General features: G+C 33.6%; 1 protein-coding gene across 2 annotated transcripts; it reads right to left on the bottom strand.

Annotated features, from left to right (window-relative positions):
• Positions 1 to 9105: 9105 nt before the first annotated feature.
• LOC132724533 (uncharacterized) lies at positions 9106 to 19371 on the bottom strand. Of its 2 annotated transcripts, none has more exons than XM_060709402.1 (5): positions 19292 to 19371; positions 13829 to 13940; positions 12698 to 12945; positions 11150 to 11285; positions 9106 to 9345 (listed from the first exon to the last, which is right to left on the bottom strand). In XM_060709402.1, the coding sequence occupies exons 2-5, from the start codon at positions 13926 to 13928 to the stop codon at positions 9155 to 9157; spliced, it is 675 nt and encodes a 224-aa protein (XP_060565385.1). In that variant the 5' UTR covers positions 13929 to 13940; positions 19292 to 19371; the 3' UTR covers positions 9106 to 9154. The 2 variants fall into 2 exon arrangements, with proteins under 2 accessions (XP_060565385.1, XP_060565383.1); XM_060709400.1 differs by having other exon boundaries at positions 19242 to 19364.
• Between the last annotated feature and the right edge of the window lie 1877 nt (positions 19372 to 21248).

The raw sequence follows: 21248 nt of genomic DNA, 5'->3' as shown, positions 1-21248 counted from the left end.
TACATCATTCAGAAATATACATGTTTAATGAAGAATAATTCACCAACAAAATCAATCATAATGACTTCTGTATTCATCTATGGAATAATTTGTCTATACTCACACCATAATTTACATTCTGTGCCGGGATATAAACTGTCAGAGAGGTCTGTGATTGTAAGATAACATTGTGCTTTAAATATCATAGTAAATTCCATAAACAAATTGAATGAATTATCTGATTATTTTCTGATCACTGCATTGTAATGAATTTTCATATAAATAAAGTGTAGGTTCTTCACTACACAGACTCGAAGGCTGAACAAGACTTAGTGTTTAACTTTTATTTGTGTAAACTGTCTGTAACTAAATCAATGAAACTCTTAAAAAGAAAATATACACACTAACTTACTACAACAGGTTATACTTTAATTAGCAATTCAACTAACTATAGTACTGCTGCAATAATAGAAACAACTAGAAATGTTTTCATAGGACACATATTCCCCAACACCTTTTTCCTGTTTGACAGTGGGATATTTACATACTTTCTTCTATTAAAGCCAAGTAATGTTAGTAAGCAATATTACTCATGATAGTATATTGTATCAGAATTTTCCTTTTCTTTTTTGAAGTAAGGACCAGAGACATAGATAACAGGAGATGGGCAACTTCCTAAGCCAGATTAAAATATCACGTGTGCCTGCTTAACTTAAAACTTGTAGCAAGTAAAAACTTATTAACTAGATATTAAAGTCAGTACAATAATACATTTTCTGAAGCTTATGCATTTGTATATGGCTGAAGGTAAAAAATATTTACAGTTTCCCATTTAAATAAATGTTACATTATTTTTTGAAGAGAACTACTAATAATTTTTGTTACAAAAGCATTCATATGACAAAAAAACTAAACTGGCTCAATGGGTATGTTCTGCCATGTTTTCTAAGCAAAAGGCATGAAAAGTTTACCAATATTTTAACATGCAGCAATAGATAAAAGATTTACCTTTCAAATAGTATATAATATAAAAGGATAAATTGTACATCCATTAAGTTTTATTTGCTACAAAGATGCCTAATTTTTCACTTTTTGATAGCATGAGTGATATTTCAGCTGAGTTTTATGAAAGGAGCTGCTTATCTTCTGTTATCTATGTCTCTGTAAGGACATAAAAACTGGAATATACTGTGATACAATGTTTACAATCAAATCTCTAACAAAATAGAATAATTAAGGCAGTAACAAATTATTTATGCTTCAAATAACATTTTTTTTCTCTAAATTTACAACACTCAAATTATAATCTAACAAGAGGGCCATGATGGCCCTGAAATCGCTTCACCTGTATATAGGCCCTTGGGCCGGGAAAACCAACTTGTAAACACACATTAGAAAAATGTTTCATGATAAATATCTAAGCTCTAGCTCTTTGGGGGTTTTACAAGAAATTTTTGAAGATTTTACTATAGACATATAAGGAAAAACCAGACCCCCAGGTCAGGGCCAATTCAACCCTGGGCTTTTATTTGAACAAAATTTGGTAGACACTCACCAAAAGATGTTTCATGCTTAGTATCTAAGCTCTAAACTCTTTGGGTTTTTTAAAAGAAGATTTTTAAAAAGTTTTTACTATATACAAATAAGGAAAATCAATGACCCCCGGGGCACAGCAAATTTTGACCCCAGGGCTTTTATTTGAACAAACTTGATAGACACTCATCAGACAAATGTTTTCATTAAATTCGTTGAACAATTTTTTAAGGTGACCACCAATGGACCATTCCTATGAAGTTTGGATGAAATTGGCTTAGCGGTTTCTGAGGAGATGTTGTTTTTAAAATAAAAGTTTATGGACGCCAGACAGACGCCGGACGAAAAAGTGATCACAAAAGCTCACCATGTCACTTTGTTACAGGTGAGCTAAAAATGGAACCTTCATTAAACATGTGCATAGATAATTATTTCAAGCTCTAGCTTTGTTATCAGTTAAATCTAAAAACAAGTTAACATGACATAAATAAAAATGTTTGCGACACTGGTGCATGCTAACTTATACAACTCTAACAAAGATAATAAACTAAAAGTCTTCTTTCAGTTTAATGATTTTGGCCTTGATTAATGGATAAAGTTTCAAAAAATGATAGTGTCATATAAAATATTTAAGACGACAGTAACTAATTTAGCACCTATGAGAAATGGATAAAGTAATGGACAGAAGTAAGAATGACAATCCAGTAATTTGATGCCTTAACATTGCCCCTCCCATCTATCCCACAATTTTTGTTAAGGAGGTTTCACAAAAAATACATATCATTATAAGAATATAAAATTTTGGAATGCATTATAAAAGATACAATGTAAATATCATAGTGTAATATCAGACTTTGTATACTTTAAACAGTCATTTAAATATAAAAACTATTCATAACAAAAATTAAAATTGACTAAAAGATTCAACTGACGTTATGCTCATATTTTCATTGTCAAGTTGAGCTTAATTGATTACATTGTATATATTTCAAAAGACTGGCTTTTATAGTGGCAATTGACTAAGAGTGATTCTTGGACGGGCATTATGCCACTTCAATGAAACAAGCAAAATAAAAAGCTTCTCATCAGACTCAATAAAAACTTTGAAAATGATGATTTTTTCCCAAAAAATACTGAAATGTGATTGACTAATCTGGGTAATCTGACATTTTTAAGATAATTTGACAAAAACACATTTTAAAAAATATCTTGATAACTAATATTTAGCACCAAAAGTAGTTTGCCTGTCATAATCTTCCCTTCTTTAAGCTGAATAAAGGTGAAATGATGAATATGTTCAAATTGCATATGCAATGTATGTAGTTTTTTTGTAAAGGTACAACATTAATATCACAATTCTTTTATTTCATTTGAGGTAGTCTGCTTACATTTATACCAATCAAACCAACAAAGAATAAAATACTCTAGTGTTGCCATGATGTCCCTCCCTCAATCTGGCCAGAATCATTGTTTCTTGTCCACAACAACATCATAAGCTGGAGGTGGGACTGTTATTATATTCTGAGGAGGACCTGAAACAAAAATGATATATCTGAATAAAGAGTTGGCCTCACTGATATGTCATAAGTGTACATTGCATCCCCCATGTGGGGACATAAAATAGAATCTGAATATTTGCAGTATTTTTACTTTTAGTAATAAAATCTTGACAGACAACAATGATACATCTTTTATGATTCATTTTTAAATGACATCAATATGTCTAATCACAGATACATTCTGTATAATTTAAGAAAAAAAAATAAAACGTTATACACAAAACTTAAAAAGTAGATCTAAATGAATTTTTATTTACAACAATAATAAAATTTTCATATTAAGACATTTCTTTATAACTAACCCTAGAAAAGTCAAAAGTTTCACTAACATACATGTACTTATTTCAGTTCCATTCCAATACTAACTAAGTATCACATCTTTGTTAGAATTTTGGGGTACTTAACTTTTAGTTTTAGTTTGTTTGTGTTGGAAGCTACATGTATAAGCTTATTGTAAAACTTTCTAATCTGTTCCTGGAACCAACCAGTACTGAGCAATGAATGTAAATTTCTTGCTCAAGGAAGCAACAGCATGCCCTGACAGGGGTTTGAACCTACGCGGACAGCAATCCTTAGGTTTAACTGATGCGTTAACACACACGGCCATGCTGCCACTCATTCTTAACTTTTAAACCTTTTACCCTGTTGATGGCGAAAGTTAATTAGTCTTTGCCATCAGAATAGAAGCAGGCCAGCCTTAACATCCCGTGCAGTCTGACCAGGCTCTATACCGTTGGCTGGCCAACTTCAAATTCTCTCCTTGATATCCCCTAAAATTGATTCCAAAACAAAATGAAAATTGGAAAAGTCCAGAAATTCAGCAGGTTAAGGGTTAACCTCCTAAGTTTGTGTCATGGAAGTATCCTGTTATGAATTTGGAATAGCCAATGAAAAGATACACTGGAGCCGCGATATAGCGCTCATCGGTATAGCGCTTATCTCAGTAGAACGCTTCATATGCCTTGGCTCCCAAAAAAAAAATCGTATTTTTCGCACCATTATATATTTTTTTCATGTATATCAATACCGCACCTTATCCACTATAACGCTTGTTCAATGTGTCAGTCGAGTGCAATAAAACAGTCATAATTACGTCACTCATGATAAGAAGGTGTGAAGTCATACACAAGGTAAGCGTTTATCCGCTCTTTTGTTCATTTTGAACTGTTGATCAGTCAGGTATCAAACTGTAGCTAAGACATGCAAACACCGACGAGTTAAGTAAATCACCCAAGCATACAATTAATTTTAAAAAGCATGCACTTTCATCTAATCTGCGAAAAAGTTGTTGAGGATGACTGATCTTTTTTCATAAGAGACAGCAGGAAAGACGATTAATTTAGTCCCATCCACTAGGTAATCAATTTTCATGGACCACACATAACTCACGTTAACACCGCTGTTTTACTGGAAATTTATAAACATTCGTGGTTTATATTTTTAATTCGTAAATTTCATGTTTATATTAAAGATATTCAGTAATGCTTAACAAAATAATTAAATAATAATATATAAAAAAGCTTGGACTGATATCCATTGGAAGGTAAGTTAAACAATTCAATTCCACTAAAACAAGCGTTATATGTTTCGGCGGTGGGTGGGGTAATGCGATATTTTCGCTATAATTACAAAATGAGCGTTATAAAAAGTTACTCGTTTACAACGCTCTGTCTTGAGATCATGGACCCCAACATGAGCGCTATATTCGCGGCTGCTCCAGTGTATAGGGATATCAATATCATATATAAAGGATAAACAATATAGAAAATATCATATATAAAGTTATAAACTAAGATAACAAAAATATAGAAGCCTGGGTGGCAAAGACTGATCACTTTTCCATTCCAGCAGGTTAACAGCTTACTTTATCCTTAGTGAACTGATAAAGCCTGTTTTGCTTGTCTAGTTTTTGTACTGATATCAACACATGTATGGGCCATATATGGCTGCTTGTCGAGTATCTAACAAGAACCACTTTTGAAATAACAGAAATGACCGGTCCACCCTCTCTGTACTGAGCTATGAGGCCTAATAGGAAACTACATAATCACCATTTCCAGACATCAGAGGCTGGAAACCAGATGTTGCATTTCTGTTGTCGTTTTCCATTAGAACCTAGTCATAATATGTTGCTGGTCAGTCTGTCTCCGTATAATCCTCCTGAGAAGTTGGCTTGGTGACCTGTTGTTGTTTTAAGAACAATTAAAATGATATTTAAACAAGGGTGCCATAGTCACAAAATACGCCCGTTTACCAAAAGCTTTAGATGGAGATGGGGGTCATTATGGATAAGTGTTATTTTCTAGCAAGCAAGTTTTTCTATTCTTGGCACTGTGTTGTTAAATGAACCTTAAAACAAATCAGTAGGGAAGATATGCACAGGATGTGTGACCTTGACCTTGGTCGCAGGGACCTGAATTTTATGCACGGCACTCAGCCTCACAATGATGAACACTTGTGCCAAATTATATTGAAATCCCTCTATGCATGTAGAAGTTTTGCTCCAGACAAGCGTTTTTCTATGAGCTCTAAACTGTGACCTTCACCTTTGACCTAGAGACTTTGGTTCATGTGCAGGGCACTACGTCTCATGGTGGTGAACAATTCTATAAAGTAACATTAAATTCCTCCATGCATGTAGAAAATATGCTCCGGACAACATTCTGGATATTTTAATCATCTCCAGTGACCTTGACCTTGCAAATATTAACCTAAATTAAATGTGTCACACCTGTAGTCATGATAGTTACCATTTGTGCTACAATCCATCAATAAATGATGACTAAATGGTCCCTATACACAACTTCAAATTTTTATCTGAACTTTGACCTCTATGTGTAACCTTGACTTTGGTCGCAGGGATCTGAATTTTGCGTGGGACACTCAGCCTCACAATGATGAACATTTGTGCCAAATTATATTGAAATCCCCCTATGACTGTAGAAGTTTTGCTCCGGACAAGCGTTTTTCAATGAGCTCTAAGTGTGACCTTGACCTTTGACCTGGGGACCTGGATCATGCATGGAGCAATACATATCATGGTGGTGAACATTTCCATAAAGTATTATAAAAATTCTTCCATATAGTAGGAGATATGCTCCAGACAAAATCTGGATATTTCACCATCTTTAGTGACCTTGACCTTGCATATCCTGACCTAAAGTACATGTGTCACAACTGTAGTCATGATAATGACCATTTGTGTTACAATCCCTCAATAAATGATGATTAAATCGTCCCTATACACATCTTCATATTTTTATCTAAACTTTGACCTCTATGTGTGACCTTGACCTTGGCTGCAGGGACCTGAATTTTGTGCGGGACACTCCGCCTCACAATGGTGAACATTTGTGCCAAGTTATATTGAAATCCCTCTATGCATGTGGAAGTTTTGCTCCGGACAAGCGTTTTTCAATGAGCTCTGAGTGTGACCTTTGACCTAGAGACCTAGTTTCATGTGCTTGACATGGCTTCTCATAATGGTGAACATTTCTATGAAATTTCATTAAAATCCCTCATGCGTGTAGGAGATATGATCCTGACAAAAAATCTGGATATTTCATCATCTTTTGTGACCTTGACCTAGTATATATTGACCTAAATTATATGTATCACAGCCATAGTCTTGATAATGACCATTTGTGTTACAATCCCTCAATAAATGATGACTAAATGGTCCATATACACATCTTCATATTTTTATCTGAACTTTGACCTCTATGTGTGACCTTGGCCGCAAGGACCTGAATCTTTGCGCGCGACACTCCGCCTCACAATGGTGAACATTTGTGCCAAGTAATATTGAAATCCCTCTATACATGTGGAAGTTTTTGCTCCGGACAAGCATTTTTCAATGAGCACTAAGTGTGACCTTGACCTTTGACCTAGAGACCTGGTTCATGTGCGCCACACTGCTCCTCATAGTGGTGAACTATTCTATGAAGTTTCATTAAAATCCCTCCATACATGTAGGAGATATGCTCCGGACAAAATGGACGCCGCCCGCCGCCGAACCGCCCGCCCGCCAGGGGCGTTCCCATAATACGTCCCGTTTTTAAACGGGCGTATAAAAAAGGTCTTAGAGGGTCCATAACTGCTCATTCTGAGTAAAATTGAAAAAAATACAAAAAGTTTACAGGGGTTTTGGCCATTTTTTCAACCATGATATTTACAATTTTGTAGCGACTGATCCTATATTCTAAATATTCTAGTTTGATGTATTTCAAACCTCCTAGAAAAACAATAGCTGTCAGTTAGACAGCACCCCTTAACTTTCGTAAGTTTTTTGCCTGAAAATTGAGATGAGAAAAATAGATATAAAAAACTTCAAAGTGATACCTCACTTAGGGAATATAGAAAGCAAGTAGGGTGGTATGTTGAATTTTGCTTAAGCCGGTGCTAGGGGCGTGTGGACGGTAACTTGCACTTTCCAAGTAACCGTTCCATGAACAGGCTCAAAATCAAACCGAGCCTGCAACATTTTCAATTTTGTTGTGTTTGGACTTTCTTTAGGGATTCTGTTTTTTTATATTTTAGCCATAATTCTGATTAAAAAAAGGGGCATAATTTTGTCATTATCCTTGACAGAGTTATGTCATCTTTGGTGGACGCGTAGTTAGTGGTCACCAACAAGAATACACATTCAAAGCAATACCTCAAAAGGTAAACAAAATATGTGAAGTGGTGTAAAAAACAAGAGCTGTCCGTACGACAGCGCGCTCGACTTTTTTATTGCTTGCCAATAAAAAAAGTTTTTGCAGTAAAAGGCAATACAAGAATCTCTGTATTTTTAAAGTGAACAATGGCCATGAGCATTAAGATATTTAGTGAAGAATTATTTTATTATGACATAATTTATGGTAAAGTGAACAAGTGGATAGGAATGAATTTTTTTAGATTTTTTAAGTTTTTTAGTGCTTGCCTATAATACAAAACATTGACAGTTAAGGGCCATAATTCAAATAAAATCTTTGACAGAATTACCTTCTCCTGGACATGTTTGGGAATCATGATTGTAAACAAGTATTCCAACTTTCAAATTAATATCTCAAACAGTTCAGTCAAAAAGTGGACTGGTACTAAAAACTTAACCAAGATTCTAAGTCGATAAAAGGCCTTAATTTTTAAAACAAATCCTTGACAGAGTTACCTTCTCTTGCGTACAGATGGGGGTAATGATGTGAAATAGCATTAAAAGTTTCAAAGCAATATCTCAAAGGGTTAAGGCAATAAGTGGATTTTACCCATATTCAATGTATTTTCTAAGTCAAAAAGGGGCATAATTCTGTCAAAAACCTTGACAGAGTTATGTCCTCTTGTCTGTTGATGAAGGTCGTGATGGTAAACAAGTATGGTCAGTTTCAAAGCAATACCTCCAATGGTTTTGAAATAAAGTGAGGTGGTACAAAAAACTTAACCAAGCTCAATACACTTTCTAAGTCAAAAAAGGGCCATAATTCTGTCAAAAACCTTGACAGAGTTATGTACTCTTGTCTGTAGATGGAGGTTATGATGGTGAACAAGTATGGTAAGTTTCAAAGCCATACTTGTAATACTTCTGAAATAAAGTGGGGTGGTACGAAAAACTTAACCAAGGTGTGACGCCAACGCCGACGCCGACGCCGGGGCGAGTAGGATAGCTCCCCTTTTCATAGAAAAGTGGAGCTAAAAAAACTTAACCAAAGTTCTAAGTTGCAAAAAAGGGGTATAATTTTTTCAAAATCCAAGACAGAGTCAATTGGCCTCTTGCCTGGAAGTGGAGATGATGGTCATAATAAGTATACAAAGTTTTAAAGCAATACTTCAAAGGGTATAGGAAATATTAATGGGATGGTACAAAAAAACTTAACTTAAAGTGTGGCACTTTACTTGACTAAATGGTTAACTTTAAAAACATTAATGTTACATTTGATTAAATTGGAATTTCACTGAAAAAGATGCTAAGAAATATAATATAGTGATACTGACATGCTTGATTTACTGTGGCAGGCAGAACTCAGTTGCCAGTTGTACAATATACATTATTTCAAACACAAGCAGGTACTTGAGTAGAACCACTTACAACATTCAGCTCGAAATACTTAAATGAATAGATTTAAAGCACCTGTCTGCATAGTAATTGCTCCGGTGTCTGCATCATATTTACTTTCAAGATATCCTTGTCTGTTCTGGCGTCTCCTCACTTGATAAGCCACTAAAATCAATGCAATCACAACCACACCCACAATTGGCAATGCATATATCAAAGCATCTCTTCGCCCATGACTTGGTGCTGAAAAAATACATGTAGCATAATAACAGAAAAAGGGGACCTTTGGCCAAAAATTGCTTAACAGAGGATATATAAGGTATTTGTGTAAAATACTGAAAGCTAATGTAAAATATAACCAGGTCCAGTCAACAAGCGACGTTCATAGTACCTATTGTCCATGTTTAACAATGCAACAACTACCAATAGCTTAATTGTGATGACAACCAAGTGATAACAACCAGATACATCAAATTGTTCATTCAGATAAAGATTTGAAAATTACATTGGAGTACGTTTATTTAATTGTTCTTTACTTTCGACAGATTTACAGAATGCAGACAGACCTATTTTTTGAAAAAAATTAAAGAAGGTTCGAATCAGGGATTGGGAAATCTACCATGAGTTGGACTTTAGATAGTGTGTTCTGATTACGGATTTATGTCATTTCACTTTGATATAATAACAAGGCAGTCTGAAGGACAGCTAAATCCCCTTCCGCAGTGAACATGAACGTGTACTTCTTGACCTTTTGCCAACTATGACCTTGATGTTGTGCCATGCATATCATAAGCCAATAGTCTCACGATTGTGATTATTTTGTGCCAAGTTATTTAGAATCTTCCACAAGTTATTTTTTAAAAATTTCAGCGGTTTAAAAGTTATGGACATTGTCTCATAATGGTGAACACTTTTGTCAAGTTAATCAAAAAATTTTCAACCGTTTAAAGGGTTTTTTGAAGTTTTTTGACATGACAGGATTGAATTTTTTTTTTTAGATTATTACCCATTTGATGTAGATCTATACTAATAACTTATGCACAAAATTTCAGATCATGAGATCCCTCAGTTTTTCCAGAATAATTATTATAATGAGTATGGTGAAAAAATGACCCAAAATTGAAAAGCGTTTAAACTTTTTTCGCTCAAATCTCGGACTGAGAATAGCACAAACATATGATTTTCAAAGTATTTCTTGTGTATTTATTAGTTATATTTTATTTATATTTCTGTTTTAAGTGCTCATGTTTATCTATGTGAAAAATTAAAATATCATGTTTTAGGCTTATAAACCCAGTGATGTTCCTTTAAATTTATTAAGCAGACATGAAATGGAGACCTTTCAACACTTGACCTATAAGTGTGACCTTGAATTTGGGAGAAGCAACCCACTCTGCACATCATCTCATTATGGTGATCACTTGTGCCAAGTTATTTTTAAAAAGTTTCAGCTGTTTAAAATTTATGAAGCAAACACAAAATGTAGACTTTTTATTATGAAATGAAAACTTTTAAACATTTGACCTTTAAGTGTGAACTTGGCCTTTGGGATGGCAACCCAATTTTTGCACTCTGCACATCACCTCATTATGGTGATCACTTTTGCCAAGTTATTTCAAAAAGTTTTCAGCTGTTATGGAGCGGACACAAAAGTATTACGGACGGACAGACAGACTGACATTCTAATAAGACAGTAATAATGTTGCTACTCTATAATTTTTCTCTCTATTCTTCTTTTTAGCCACACAAAAGAAAATAGCCACATAAAAGCATTATGGAATGAATGACATCCCTATTGTCCCTCTAGCCACATTATTACTGTCCTGTGAGTGCGGACAGACTGACGGACGAACTGTAAGATGGAAGCCATTCCTATAATTTCCTTTCCACTATGCGGTAAGGGATTAATTATGCCATAATTAAAGCAAATTAAGCTTCATTAACATGTTATGCATTATTATTTATATTCACTAACACAGTGTCAACAGATTTAAAATAGTATTGATAGAAAACACGAAAATACTATATGATTATAATGACAACTTACCATCTTTCACATAAACCTCTAATCTTATAACATCAGATGTCACTTCAGCTGCTTTTCTTATTACAATGTAAACAGTGCTTTGGTATGATTTTGCACACCATTCATCAAGTGTCGCATTACTACATGTCATTGATTTCTGAAAACAGTAGACAAAAAAGAATGCTCACACAGTTCACATTGTCAAATGGAAACCATAATGTTATAAAAAGTTTGACTATGGGTATTTTCTATTTCGAAGCAGAAAATACTGATCATATAGTCAAATTCATTAAGACTATGACAATCCTAATGACCTACTATTTCATGGAAAATTCAATAACCAACATTTAGAAGATAACAAAATGAGTAAAAGAAAATTAACACTTTAGCCAACGCTCTGTAAATTATTTAAAGGTTTTTTAAAAATTGTTGATGTGCTCTGAAAGTTTCTAAAAAGTTATTCATTGACCAATTACCTTGGTCTTTTGCTTCTGTGTTTTTGGCAATTAGTACATTTATAGTGTTTTAGTTTTTGTATGCAAATCAAATTATTACTTTGTTTACATTTTGCTTCTTTTCAAGACAAATAATTTCATCTTCAGTACAACTATTTTCAGGTGACAAGTAGGCCACTAAGCATCTAACATGATAAAAAAAATTTTTTATAACCAATGAACAAGAGGCACCGCAATGTGACAGCAATCAATAGGTCAAAGTGCACTGAAGTTATTGAGTAGAAGCTGAAAATTCTATTGTAAGCAAATGATCTTGACCTTGTGCCCAGATATCTAAGTGGTGATCCAAAGCTGCCACACAGCAACTTTGGTGTCAAAAGGTCAAAGCAAACTCAAGTTATTACATGAAAATTGAATAAATTAACCTTGATGACAGACACCTGGGTAGCAATCCTTCGCTGCCTATTGATACAAGCTATCCATACACCAAGTTTGGTGTCAATAGGTCAAAGCAAACTCAAGTTATTGAGCTGAAACTGAATTTATATTTTTAGTAACAATACCTTGACCTTGATCTCACAGACACCTTGGTAGCAATCCCAAGCTGCCTCTTGATATATGCTACCTACACACCAAGGTTGGTGTCAATAGGCTAAAGCAAACTTATGTTATTGAGCGGAAACCAAAAGTTAGCCCCGTCTGCCAACTTTGGCATTACAATAACCTGTCGTTGAAAACCTTGTTAAAAACTGTTTGTCTAATCTCAAGAAGGAAATTTTTCTATTCATTTCTGAGGCATAATGTGCCTTTAATGCCAATACAAAACAAGATTGCATTTGAGAAAAATGCTGTGCCACCGCATTAGCTATTTTTACCAGTTAAGCATCCACATTACTTTGTCAATCAGAGAGACTTATGTTTTCAATGCTAATGCTGCGGTGGCATAAAAAACCACAACAACAATAAAACAACAGGTAAAATCATCAACATTTTTACAAATACATGTACATGAATAATCAAGCAGATATCTCTCACTCATTATATGAGGTATTCACAACAGTTACACTTCAAGCCATTCATCAAAATGTTATTGTACAACATAAGTATGGCCTACCTCTGCATCAGATCTGTTATCCTTTATATATCCAGCATGGTATTCAAGAATTGTCCTACAATCAAGCTTTATTTCCTGACCAGAAACACAAATTATTTGTTCATCAGTGAACTGATTTTTGAAAAATCCCATATTACACTGGTCATCATGTAAAATATCTGACCCTTTATGCTCAATTTGTGCAGTTTTATGAAATGCAAGACCATACTCCATGCCACAACTACTGCTGATAAAGTTAATAGTAAGACCTGTCAACAAATAAGCAAGAAAATTGTTAATACCAAACATTTCAAGTTGCAATCTTGATAGGCAAAGGACTAAAGAACACTCACAATGCAATTGTCGTGGCATTGACTTCAATTTGACTACAAAATCAGCAGTGGTGAAAATTGCTTATTTACTGCATGAAGCATTGCTTGTAACTTTGAATCCTATTTTAACTATGACTAGAAACATGTACAAAAGATTTCATTAAGTTTAAATATTAAATTATTTTTATCCTGTCAAATAGTAAAGAACTGTAAATTAAGTTATAATTCCACTTTCTATGGTTTAAATCCTAGATTTTCTTCTGGAGGAAGATGCCAAAAGCAGACAGTATTTTCTGATTTTTTTTTATGTATTTTTAGCAAGATTCTGTTCACAAAATGACAGCAGTTATATGAAGGAAATGCATCAATGACAATACAAACACAGATGGTATTTCTCTCGTAATTTGAAAGAGGACATAGTCTCTAGATCTTGGGGAGAATAATCACATATTGCTGATTTGGGAAAGTAAAAAGCTTGTCTTAATTTGGGTTTTGGGAAAACAGCATGATTATGAAGAAAATTTTGATTGTGAAGAGAACTTGTTTAAGCTTCTGTCGTAAAAAGTGAATAACATCTGTGGCATTTAAAGTCCAAATATCTTAGTCTATCTTACATGCAACTGTTTAAAAAATAACTTGTATCATGAACTGGACATTGTTTGGTGTTAAATCTCATTAGGCATATTTCCAGCTGAAACTGGAAATGAAACACTGACCTCCTGTAAGATATGACTTAAATGAAACAAAAATGAAACTTTTACTTAGGTCAATGTACCAGACTTCCTTAAAATTAGTTCAAGTAACAAAAATTAAGGTTTACCTCCATATGTCTGTCCAATATTATTCAAGACAAGGAATAATAAAATTCCTAACTTATAGTGACTCAAGCATGCTGTAATGCAGTTGACTTTTGGAATCATCTCTGTCTATCTCTGAAAAAACTAGAAATGTGTCCATAGGACACGGGTGCCCCCACCGCGACACTGTTCTGTCAATCTTTTTACTAAGTCAAGGGAAATAACTCCACAAATACTGGATAAATCCACAAGCCAAACCCCAGGTGCAAATCTAAAATATGCTGTGCAACCTGCCCATAAGGTTTATTGACTTAGTATGTCAAATCCTTTTTGAGAAACTTGCGACACAAGTTGAAAATTGCAAAAAATTTCTACGTGAAGGGCAATAACTCTAAAAATTCTAAATAAATCCAGACGAAAATGCCTGGTGCACAACTGCACATGCTGATCAATATTCCTGTAAAGTTACATGACTCTAGGTCAAATACTTTTTGAGTTATGTGCGACACAAGTTGAAAATTGCCAAATTTTACTAAGTCAAGGGCAATAACTCTGAAAATACTAAAAATATCCAGATGAAAATACCCAGGTGCACAACTACACATGCTGATCAACATTCCTGTAAAGTTTCATGACTCTAAGTCAAATACTTTTTGAGTTATGTGCGACACAAGTTAAAAATTGCCAAATTTTACTAAGTCAAGGGCAATAACTCTAAAAATACTAAAAATATGCACACGAAAATACCCAGGTGCACAACTTCACATGCTGATCAACATTTCTGTAAAGTTTCATGACTCTAGGTCAAATACTTTTTGAGTTACATGCGACACAAGTTGAAAATTGCAAAATTTTACTAAGTCAAGGGCATTAACTCTGAAAATACTAAAAATATCCAGACGAAAATACCCAGGTGCACAACTACACATGCTGATCAACATTCCTGTAAAGTTTCATGACTGTAGGTCAAATACTTTTGGAGTTACATGCGACACAAGTTGAAAATTGCAAAATTTTACTAAGTCAAGGGCAATAACTCTGAAAATACTAAAAATATCCCAACCAAAATACCCAGGGGCACAACTACACATGCTGATCAACATTCCTGTAAAGTTTCATGACTCTAGGTCAAATACTTTTTGAGTTACGTGCGACACAAAAGTGAACGGACGGACGGAAGGACGGACGGAAGGACGGACGGACGGAAGGACGGACGGACAAGGGTAAATCTAAACTATAAACAATAAAAATCAGAAAGTGCTCATATTGTAAATATATGAATAAAAGGCCCATTAGTTTAAACATATTTTCTAATTATATAAATGAAAAATTAATGTGCTATAATTTGTTAAAAAGTAGAAATAATGAAAAAAAAGTAGTATTTTGACTTCAATACAAAATATTTTTTCACTATTACAACTGTACTTATAGTGCCAAAAAAGCAGCTTCAATGAGTAACTTTTTGGATACTATCAAAAGTGCACCAAAAATAAAAAAATCAAAGTTTTTGAGAAATAAAAGCATTTTTGAGGCTAAATGGGCCTTAAACTATCTGATTAAAAACATTTTTTGTTCAGTTACTATTTGTAAATAAATCTCATAGTCAACTGTCAATAACTATTTAAACGCTAAAAAAATAACTGGGAAATAAACTTCCAAGGCCTGCAAAATCTGATTTTGACTAAACCTGTCTATTTTATCAGAAGCATTTCTTTACTTGTCAGTATCATACATGTATTTAAAATTTTATATTTAAAAAGTAAATTCTGGAAAAAAATCATTTGTCTGAAGGCAATCTGAACAATACAGACAAATTGTTTTTACTACTCTGTACTTGTACAGCAATTTAAAACACACCATTCGACACATATTCAACGCTTTAAGCCAAGCAAATTTCAGATGTGAATAGGGGCATGTTGTACTAGGCTCGAAATTAGTGACACTTGGGCATGTTCTGCTAGATTCCTGGACCGAGGCTTGAGAACAGATATATGTATTGGGTACTCTGGCAGGTATTGCATTTACAGAAAGGTCATCAAATCTTCCAAATTTTGATAAAATGGTCAAAGTAACTGTATTACAAATGTCACACAATTGTATTTTTTCTTGTTTAAACACCACTAGTGTCACATTGTTTACATTAGTGGCATCGTTCACCGTAATGTTGTAAAATATCATATGTCAGAATGAGGTAGTGGGTTTTTCCAATGCTGTGTTAAGGAAATTGCAATATCAGACCAAGGCTATGAGTTAACCTCTACTGTTTTGAATCAAGACATCCCCCTTTTGGGTAATTGAATCAATGGCTGTCATTGGACAAAAACGTTTATCTATTTTTAAACCAAAACGTTTGTTTACAAGTATTACTCTTTGATTCTTATTTCATTTTAAAAGGGAATCTTCCCAGAGAGGAGAATTTTAGACTTATTTTTTGGGGGAAAAAGGTAGTAATTCACCTTTAACTTGGGGAAGTAGCCGGATACTGGCTACATCAAATAAGGGTAAAAAGACCCTGAACCCTAACTGTGTGATTTTGTAGAGAAACATAAATATTTAAATCATTATGTTAAAAGTTGTTATGTTAGTTGCTGACTGATTCTAAAGTCTAGCGGAAAAATTACCTTGTTTAGCATGAAAATTCAACTAGAAGGGTTTTGTCACAAAAACATATGTCTCCCAAAACTAAGTATGGTCACTCATGTAGGTTTCATTGAAATCCCACCAGTAGCTAGATCTGTGAAAGCAGGAGTTCTCTATTTATAGCTCTGACGGCCATTTTGTGCAGAAAAGCGGAACATGCCGTAATATGCACTTAGGGATGTTACTGTACTTCTGTGAATTTTGGTGGAAATCCAGCCAGCAGTTTGACCTGTGTTAGTTCTGGTTGCCACTTTGTACAGCGAAGCAGAACATGCATGTGATGTGCATAACTAGGGATGGTACTGACCACTCCTGTAAAATTTGGTTGAAATCCCACCGGTAGTTTGACCTGTGGAGGCAGAACAAGATTTTTCTATTTTCAGCTCTGGCAGCCTTTTTGTGCTGCAAAGAGGAAGGTGCCGGTGATGTGCACAACTAGGGATAGTACTGATCACTCCTGTAAAGTTTGGTTGAAATCCCACCCAAATTGTAAGACTATTTTGTATAGGAAAATCAATAAGATAGTCTGACCAGAGCAAACGTGTCTAGGATGTACATAGTCCTTCATTGAAAGACATCACATTTTCTTTTTTTACAGTTTTACATTTATCGGAAAAGCGGATTTGACGAATTATGGTGGTTTCGTCGAACTACCGGTTTGGCGGACTTAATTTATACAGAGGTGCGAAAGTGGTTTCATCGATGTTATGTTATATGGTAATTAAAGGCAAGTAGACATGGTTCATAAATATAAAGTGTTTTTATCATCAATATTTTGATGTAATAAAATTATGGCACAAATATCATTAATGAATATAATAATTATATTGTACAAGTATGTCTATATATTATACTTTTTTTTGATGATTTGTGCGTTATTTGATTAATTTTTTTTTGACAAAAAATAGAAGAAAAAAAAAGAAAATATATTTTTTAGTTTGCAAATCAATTGTTTATTTAGGACGTCTTGGTTTAAGATATATTTAATGTGTATATATTCGTGAAAATTGTAAATCATTATTCTTTTTTTTCAAGTTTTACTATCGTACATATATGTATATACGTACAATATTTTGATGATATTTTGTATTGTGTTATGCTTTAATTTATGTAAAAATATATTAATTATATGTAAGAAAAATAAAAATAGATATGTTTAAACTCACTAAATGTGTATATATTTCTGTAAAAAAAAAATCAGGTTTTACTTATACAATGTCAATGTATATGTATATATATTCAATGATGTTGTTTGTTCACTGAGATCTTTTGTATTGTGTTATGCTTCTATGTAAATATTATTAATTACTATTATACCAGGTACGTACCTGATAATACTAAAGAAAATTATAAATAATAGGTTTAAATTTTCAATATCTTGTTTTTAAATGCATGAAAATGTGTGATAAACCACACATTACGACCCGCGATAATTGACGTTCCCATAATACAATAGATATTTTTTGCACTATATAAATTTAAGTTCGCCGAAACCACAACCTGTTTTATTATGTAAGATCAGTTATGTCTAAATATTTGGACTAGGATGAACAGAAAGTACCAGAAAATGGTGTTAAACTAGGCATGCAATTTCATGAATAGCTACTGAATTTAATTCTCTTAACTGTTGGAGCAGTACCTCCAGATGCTAACTCAGAGTCAGGATATTTTGGCATGGCAAAACTAGAATCCAAGTTATTTTTGTCCTGTGTCAAAACACAGGAGCCTGAAATTATATCAAAAACAAAAAATAATAACGATTTAAAAAAAATTCCCATATATATACTATAAAAAACTCAAGGAAGGCACCAACATTTCCCCACCCACCGCTACATTTACCAGGAATATTTATAAAAACGCCTGGGATTTACTTCCGAGCACTTTTAATCAATAAAGCACATTAAAATCTTTCAGAAACACTGATTACTCTTATCAACTATCCAACAATTACGCCAATTGAATGAATTTATCACTGCATTTCTCTCATCGTCGGTTCCATTGCCAGTTCTGTGCTAAATTCCGTCATACCGTTATTGACCGGTTTTGTAGATACCGAAATTCTTTCCAAAACAAAAAAAAATAAGAACTATTTAAATAAAAATCCTATATTTATAATAGTATTTATAATATGGGTAATATGGGATTTTTATCTAAATCGTTCTTTTTCGTTTTTGATAGAATTTCGGGATCTACAAAAACCAGTCAATGACGGTATGACGGAATTTAGCGCAGAACTGGCAATGGAACCGACGATGGGAGAAATGCAGTGATAAATTCATTCAATTGGCGTAAAAGTTGGATAGTTGATAAGAGTAACCAGTGTTTCTGATAGATATTAATGTGCTTTATTGATTAAAAGTGCTCGGAAGTAAATCCCAGGCGTTTTTATAAATATTCCTGGTAAATGTAGCGGTGGGTGGGGAAATGTTGTTGCCTTCCTTGTGTTTTTTTTACTATATATATGGGATTTTTTTTTAAATCGTTATTTTTTTTGTTTTTGATATAATTTCAGGCTCCTGTGGTCAAAATGTCATTGCCGAAATCATGAATTGATCACATACTAGATAAATAACGCTTTTTTTACATTGATTTTTACATTTTTCATTAATTATTATATAAATCAGTGTGAACAGATGAATGTCTTTAATTTCGTTCCGGTGGGTAAAAAGTCGAGATTTTAGCGCTCCTTGTCAGGTATATACCTGAATATGGCATTTAGTGTCGTGCTCCAACACCCTTTTCAGTCTCTTTTAGGAAAAGAAGCTAATGTTACATTTATATTTGATTTAAAATTACCTTATAAAAATAAACTTTTTTGTAATGCGAATAAATTTGCCGATATTTACTTCTTACTACAAAGAGAAACTTGAAGAAACTTCCTACAACTTCTTGATTGCGTTCACTTTTGGTGACGTTTTACTATCTAAGGGAAGTAACTGTGTAGAATATGAATACATTTTATATGAAACCAATCTAACATCGCGATAGACCATCTTCCTACTGATTGTGATAGTGGAAGAAACATGTATTTATAAAGGAATATTTTGTATCATGAATTTACTTAGGAGTTAAGCTGCAATTTGTAGCAGCATATAGTATCAAAAAAAAAATCAGAAAAAAAATAAAGGGATAGTATGAAATCTAGAACTAATTGACCTGGGACCAAAAATATTATTTTTTAGATTTCCAGCTTGATTTTTTTTGACAAAAAAAAAAGAATACAACAAGAGGGCCATATTGGCCCTGAAATCGCTCACCTGTATATAGACTCTTGATCCAAGGCAAATTTCAAACCAGGGCTTTTATTTGAACAAACTTGGTGGACACACAGTAGAAGATATTTCTGATGATGCTCTAGCTCTTTGGGATTTTTTTTATAAGAAGATTTTTAAGTTTTTACTATACACATAAATATAAGGAAAAATTAATGACCCCCGGGGCGGAGCCATTTTAACCCAAGGGCCCTTGTCTGAACAAACTTGGTAAACACCCATTAGAACATGTTTTATGCTGAATATCTTAAAATAAGCTCTTTCTTTTTAGGGTTTTAAAAGAAGATTTTTTTAGTTTTAAACTATTTACATAAAGGGAAAGAAAATGACCCCCTGGGGCGGAGTCAATTTTTACCCCAGGGCTTTTATTTGAACAAACTTGGTAGACATCTGAAAGAATATGTTTCAAGCTTAATTAATATCGATCTAAGCTCTAGATATTTTTGTTTTTTAAAACTAAAAAGATTCTTTTAGTTTTAACACTATAATTTCACAAATAAGGAATATCTGAATGACCCCCTAGGGCGGGGCCAATTGTTACCTCAGGACTTTTATTTGAACAAACATGGTAGACACCCACTAGAAGATGTTTCGTGCTTGAAATATCAAAACTCTAGCTATTTGGGTTCTTTAAAAGAAGATTTTTTTAAAGTTTTTACAATATTATATATATACATGTATTATATATATATTCACACATACCTTCACTTACGGGGCCTATATATAAGACCGAGTTGAGTGGCATTATTTCATGCAGTCAGTTTTTATATATGCCACTATGTAGGCATAAAACGAACATTTCCATACAACAGAACTAAGGGGTACTAAGTTATATATATCAACTATATATTTCATTTTACCATAGGTGAAAACATATTGACCAATAACATAAAACCCCATTAAAAATATATAAATTTGTGGGACATATACCATTAACTACTAAAACCGGCCTACGGGCACTATTTTAGAAGGGTAGCCTACGCCCCCATACATCGTTTTAAACAATTGCCAGCGTTGCGAGGCCTTATAATGCCCCACATTAAATATAAACCCAACAATTATGGTCTGAAATAGACCGATGCCCCGTAAATGGAGGAATGTGACTGTATATACAAATAAGGAAAATCAATGAACCCCAGGAACACTTTATGCCTAATATATCTAAGCTCTAGCTATTTGGGGTCTATAAAAGGAGATTTTTTAAGTTTTTACTATATACAAATAAGGAAAATCAATGACACCCGGGACATGGCCAATTTTGACCCCAGGTCATTTATTTGAACAAACTTGGTAGACACTGACAAGATTATGTTTCATGCCAAATATTTAAGCTCTAGCTCTTTTGGTTTTTGAGTAAAGAGAAGATATTTTAAGTTTGATCTTTCGGTTGCTATGGCAACAAAAGTTCTGCTGAGAATTAAATTTTTTTTAACAATTTTTTAAGTTGACTACGAAAGGAACATTCCTGTGAAGTTTAGATAAAATTGGCTCAGCGGTTTATGAGGAGATGTTGTTTTAAGTAAAAGTTTAC

The sequence above is a fragment of the Ruditapes philippinarum genome, unplaced genomic scaffold (assembly GCF_026571515.1).
Source record: "Ruditapes philippinarum isolate M1 unplaced genomic scaffold, ASM2657151v2 ctg3632_1_1_1_1, whole genome shotgun sequence".
Lineage (NCBI taxonomy): Eukaryota > Metazoa > Mollusca > Bivalvia > Venerida > Veneridae > Ruditapes > Ruditapes philippinarum.
This window is presented reverse-complemented; position numbering and strand designations above follow the sequence as displayed.

Coding starts and splice junctions, on each gene's coding strand:
- LOC132724533 (XM_060709402.1), bottom strand. CDS start 13,928: ATGATTCCAAAAGTCAACTGCATTACAGCATGCTTGAGTCACTATAAG. Junction 11,286..12,697: donor ATAACAGATCTGATGCAGAG/GTAGGCCATACT, acceptor TACTGTTTTCAG/AAATCAATGACATGTAGTAA. Junction 9,346..11,149: donor AGAGGTTTATGTGAAAGATG/GTAAGTTGTCAT, acceptor GTATTTTTTCAG/CACCAAGTCATGGGCGAAGA.